Consider the following 6000-nt stretch of genomic DNA (forward strand, 5'->3'; position numbering starts at 1 on the left):
CTTCCGCTTAACTCACACGCCTACTCAAATGTGTTTGACAAGTCAACCACTATAGTGGAACGGGTGGTAGAGTTCAATACTTTAGGGACCACTTTCATCCCTCGAATCTTTGAGAAACGAGATTGGGCAAACTTGTTCGGGAACTTTGATGATCCAATGGATGAGCTGGTCAAAGAATGCTTCTCCAATGCAACTGATCTTGGACCTCAACTCATTTTCTGGGTCAGAGGAACAGAGTTTAGTGTTACCCCAGACTCCATCGCAGATCTTCTCAGCATCACCAGACCTCAGAATGTGAATTTAACTCCTTATGATGAACGAAATCCAAAAGTTGGAGAAATTTTACAAATCCTAGGACACGATCATGAAGTATCCAGTGCAGGAACATCCATCAACACCGCAAAGTTTGCACCTGAGCTAACCACACTGAAGTTGATCATGTTCACCAATCTATACCCACTGTCCAACACTACATTCATCAATCTTGGGAGAGCTCTGTTTCTTTGTGACCTTATTACAGAGCCCCCATTGATATATGTGCTCACATATACTACACCTTGAGGAAGACCGCGTGTCGATCTGCAGCTCGAGGAATTATTCCATTTTGTAGCCTCATCATGAAGCTCATTCTTCGTGCAGGCATTATTCCTCCTGCAGATGGAAAAATGTTGACTCGTCAACGTCCCATTTCCATGTTAACTCTTCAAGCTAGCAGAAGTCACTCCTCTAAATCACCAAGAAGTGCTCACATCTCTCCGGTTACACCATCTGCCCCTGACTCAGAGACACCTGCACATACCACATCTACATCACGTGCTGTTCATGAAGCTTCACCGGCTAGTATTCCGCAAGCACAGACTGCTCCTCATACTGATAGAGTCGGCAGTGTACTTGAGCATATTCAGAAACGTGTTGATGAGCTTGTGGCACTTCTCTACTCCACAAACAACCATGTCCAAATGCGCCTCGAGACTATGGAGAATCAGCTAGATGAGATTCAACGAAAGTTGGACGAGAGTCTTTAGCTATTCGTGACAAAAAGGGGGAGAGCATTCAGTAAGGGGGAGAAAAGTTGGGAGAAAAGTTCAAAGGGAAGTGTGCATAGTGATAGGGGGAGTACACACATACTTTTGTCATACTTTTGTTTTTAGTCTTATCCTCTAAACTTATGGTTTTAGGTTTATGTTTGTTGGGTACTTTTAGTGTTTTTATGGTTTTGATACACTGTGTTTTGGTGTATAGCTGTTCCTAACTCATAACTTATACTCTTGGTTTAAACTTTAATATATTTTGATGATGTTATTCAGAATGCTTTTGTGTTTGTACCCATGTGCTTTTGTAAGCTTTTAGGGTTAATGTTTTATGCATAGTTTGTAGGCTTTATGGTATGTACCTTGCTTAAATGCAGCCTTTATGCTATGTTGAAATCAGTACTTTAATCTAAATGTTCTGCATTTTGGTTTATGTACTGTCACTCTTGTGCCCTTGTAGGATTGTTCCTAGATGCATATGCCTTGTGTGTTATGCATTGGTTGAGTGTTGAGCATACAAGTGTCTTGCCTTGTGCTTGTTAACTTGTATGTCCTTGTGATCATTCCAAGTGTGAATGAGCACTGTGATCACTACCTTGTGGTGTTCACTTGGTTGATCAAGCCATGGTTTGTTTATTAACTCCATCTTTACTTGATCACATATTGCCTGTTTCATATGCATTTATAATTTTCTGCTTACAATGATCATGGTGTATTGTTGTGTTTCAGGAGTATTATGTTCATATGTTTCAAGTGCTTCACAGCTTCTAGAGTTAGGTGTGAGTGAGTTTTGTTCAACTGTTCCCAACTCAAATGTTAAGTCTAGAGTCTGTTTTAGGGTTTTGTCACGGAATAGCCAAAGGGGGAGATTGTAAGGTTGAATTTATTCAACCATCTAATTGGCTTTATTCCGTGCCAAATTTGCTTGTAATTCAGCATTTAGTAACCCTGTATTTAGGTGGGTTTGTTGTAAGGGTAGTGAGTGAGATAGAGTGAAGATTGCTCAAGAGTGTGCAAGAAAACAGAGACTCGCGGCTGGGACTCGCGGGTGGACTCGCGGCTGCAAGCCGCCAGAAGCAGCACACGTGCCAAGCATGCTGGAAGATGAACAGTCATGCTAGCTGGAGCACTACAGGACAAAACAAGACAACTGGCCATACGGTTAACTCGCGACTGGATCTCGCGACTTAGTCAAGCCGCGAGGTCAAGCCGCGAGCCACCCCTGTTTTGTAAAACCTGACGTTTCACATTCCTCTCCCACTCCAGTATAAATACCCCTTTTACCCACGATTGAAGGAGAGCTTCCAGAGAGAATTTTGAGAGAGAAACCCTAAAGAAAAACAAGATTGTTTCACCCACAATCTATACCTTAGAGTCTCTTCAAATTCCCTTACTCTCTTCCTCTCCATTGTCAAATCCTTGAGAGGCATTATACCAAACCTAGTTCTCACCATCATCATCATCACTGTGAGACAGTTGTTTGGGTTTCTGGGAAGCAGTTAGGAAGGAGCCAATCTTCATTGGTTGATGCTACGGTCTAGTAGCGGAATCCGGGAAGCTAGAAAAGAAAAAGGTTCGGCGCAACCTCGTTGGAGCAAGAAGCTTGAAGGGCTTAGGTGCACTGGGTAGATTAGGCTTGGAGGGTCTATTGCTGTCCTTGTATCCCAACTGTATTTTCTAGTGGATTGATTACCGCTTGGAGGGCGGCGGAGAGGTTTTTCGCCGAGGACTTCGGTTTCCTCTTCGATAACACATCGCGTGTTGTCTTTGTGTTTGCATCTTCCTTCCTCTCTATCTTTGCCTTTATATTATCTACTGTGGATTTTATTTTGTTATGGCTTAGATAGTTTTTAACCAATTTCATATTATAGCATGTGTTAAGTTTCCGCACACTAGTTGTTTGACATATTGCTTGTATTGGTTAAGTTGTATTTTGGGGGTCTAAACGTTCAAAGGTGTTTTGTACACGTTTTTGAACTTTCAAATATAATAGCCTCTTTGTGCAGTTTTTCTCCTCTATCATATGCAACTCTTTTTATCTTGTAATCATTTTACAAAGGAAGAAGTACTGATGTCTTTTCTCTTTGCTTTCAAACATGCTTGCCTTTTTGTTTCCTCAAAATGTAGTTATGGTTAATTTTGTTTAAGTTTTACAAATAAATAGTGTTTTATATTGCTTTGCAGTGTGAGTGAAGAAACTTCATAAATTCCTTTTCTGACTGTTTAGAAAGCATATCTAATTTCAAAATTAACGAGAAGATGCTATGGGAACCTCTAGTAGTCCAAGGCTTTCTGGATTGCAAGAGCAAGTACTTACGTCTATATAGAGGGTTTTTGTGACTTGTGAGCAGCTCATTCCAAATCTGCTGAAGATCGACATAAGATTGAATCAATTGGGTCAGCTGAGTTCCATTGTAATTCCAAGCAAGTACATCGGAAAAATTTCCTCTACATCGTGTACTTATTTCTCCAAGGTAAGAAACAGTTGAATCAGCTTAAGAGTCCTAATTTAATTGGGTTGTCGTCGTTAATTGCCAGTGTCTTTGAAACCATAAATGTAACATCCCGTGAGTTTTTTTTTTTTAAAAAAAAAGGTAAGTCAGAATTTTTGTGGACCAATGTGCCCCCACCTAACCCCACTACCCATCACACAATCCACTCCCTCTTTTCTCTCTTTGGCCGGAACTCTTGTTCTCCTTTTCTTTTTCTTTTTCAGTCAACACAACACACATACACACACTCCTCTCCCTCACCCTCTCACCGGTACATTCCTCATCCTCACCTCTACCATTTTTCCGGCAAAATAACTAGAAAATCCTCAAGAACATCACACCTTCACATAAGTTAATTGAGGTAAAAGTTTTAATCTCTTTTGATGAGTATTATGTTCTTATTTGAGGTTATTTTACCCAAGCTTTAATAATGATTTTCATGTGATTTAAGAGCTTTGGAAATGATATTCATGTGTTATACATATGGGTTTTGGTCTTGGTGGATGTAATTGTTGAGTGAGTTCATGCTTTTTACAATGTTGGGTATCTAGGGCTTGTTATGGTGAAAATTTAGGGGTTTTGAGGTATATCTTGTGAAATGAAATTGTGAATATAATTTTTATGGTTTATTTGGAGCTAGTTAAAGATCTAAATTGTTTGTTTGAAAGGATATTGTGATTTTGGTGTCATGGGTCTCTTGATGATGCTGTGAAAACCATGTGGAAACTATTTATAAATTTTTGAGGTTTTGATGTTAGAAATAATACCTTTTATGATTCATAAGTATAATGGGAGTCTATGTCTTGTAAAGTAATTGGTTGAGAAACTTTGGAGATGGAAAATATTATTTGTGAGGATAAATCTAGGCTTGCCTAATTTAGTGCTTATTTGGCAATTCCTAATATGTAGCTAGATACAATTTCAAGCTTTGTGCTCATTGTGATAGATTTGCTTGACATTGTTTAGGTTCTAGCTAATCTCCCCTTGGAGCTTGGAGAATTAGGATTTTGCGGTTGCTAGGTAAGTAGCTTTTTAATGGGTATTTTTGAAAAATAACCATATCTTATAAATATTGTTTTTGGGTCAAACACATTTTGGAAAATTAATGGTGGAACTCTGTTTTTCTAAAAGGTGTTGTGTTATGACCCTACTATATATGATTATATATGAAAATGCATAGTCTTATTGCATATGGGGGATTTGCATGATTTGTTAGCAAAGAAAAGACTAGCATCTTTGATTAAATTCTAGAAAATGCGTATTATGGATTTATTGCATTATTTGCAAAAATATAAAGATGCTTTATCTTGGCTTATGTTATTTGGGAAGTTAATACAAAATCTCTTGGGCAAGAAATAAGTTGAAGGCATTGAGAACCTTGTGAATATCTTGGGCATTCAAATGTTTTATGAAACTACTTAGAAGTGAAATTATGTATTTTGAATTAAAGTTATGTGAGCTCTTTATGTTCTACCCATGTGATTACTCGGTGATTACCTAGCTAGATACTATAGTCTGCATGACATTAGTATCTTAGCACCCGTCTTTGTGATGGTTATTAGTTCCGGCTTTGTGTCGGCGATGAGTTCCGGCTTTGTGTCGGCAGTTTAGTTCCGGCTTTGTGTCGGCAATGAGTTCCGGCTTTGTGTCGGCGATTATCATGTGGCCTTGGGTTAGATTTTCTGGTTTGGAACGGTGTGTTATTGCTCACAGTATAGTAAGTAGTTTCATGTTGAGATATTTTGAGGAATATATAGTATGTAATCTCATGAGAACATTTTGAAAAGTTTTGTGCTGTGTCAATTTATTCATTATTGTCATATTATTTTTGGGAAATGGTTTTGTAGAAACTATTTGGAAACTCCCGAATTAAAAGCATGATTTGTAAATTGTTACCATCATGAAACTTGCATTTCCCCACCCCCTTTAATTATGCTACTTACTGGGCTTTGTCTCATTCCATTATTTTTATAACTTTTCAGAGTAGGCAACAATCTTTTGAGACAGCTTTTTGGTGGCTAATAATAGTTAGACTAACTACTGATGGAGGCTGAATTTTTGTGTAATGGATATATTAGATGGTGTACATCTTAGTCTAGGCTTGACTCATTCTTTTGTATATTATAGTGGTTATGACTGTATTTCCACTGTTGGGACAAGCTGTTGTTATGTAATTGTTGTTTTTAGACTTCTATTCTTTTGTGGCCTATGGTCCTTGTAATTAATGCTTAGAGCTTTGACTTACTCTGAAAGTATATTCTATGGGATGATTATGATAATCCTTGTTGTTGGCACTCGATAATAATCATGTGGATTGAATTGTCAAAAAGGAAAAAATTTACAGGTACTTGAGACGTCTCTCTCATGTTTTGGACCCTTTGGGGTTTGGGGCGTGACAATAAATCCTAAGCCTTGAACAAAGACATTTATTTAATTCTTATTCTGTTTTGAAGCTGAAATTTTTTTATTCACTAGTT

The 6000-nt window shown here is 38.1% G+C and overlaps 1 protein-coding gene across 1 annotated transcript; it reads left to right on the forward strand.

Annotated features, from left to right (window-relative positions):
- Positions 1-3295: 3295 nt before the first annotated feature.
- LOC126699726 (uncharacterized) lies at positions 3296-3629 on the forward strand. Its single transcript, XM_050397687.1, is given in 3 exon segments — positions 3296-3349; positions 3352-3557; positions 3626-3629. Coding segments are annotated over 3 exon segments (264 nt in total).
- Positions 3630-6000: the final 2371 nt, after the last annotated feature.

The sequence above is a fragment of the Quercus robur genome, chromosome 9 (genome assembly GCF_932294415.1).
Source record: "Quercus robur chromosome 9, dhQueRobu3.1, whole genome shotgun sequence".
Lineage (NCBI taxonomy): Eukaryota > Viridiplantae > Streptophyta > Magnoliopsida > Fagales > Fagaceae > Quercus > Quercus robur.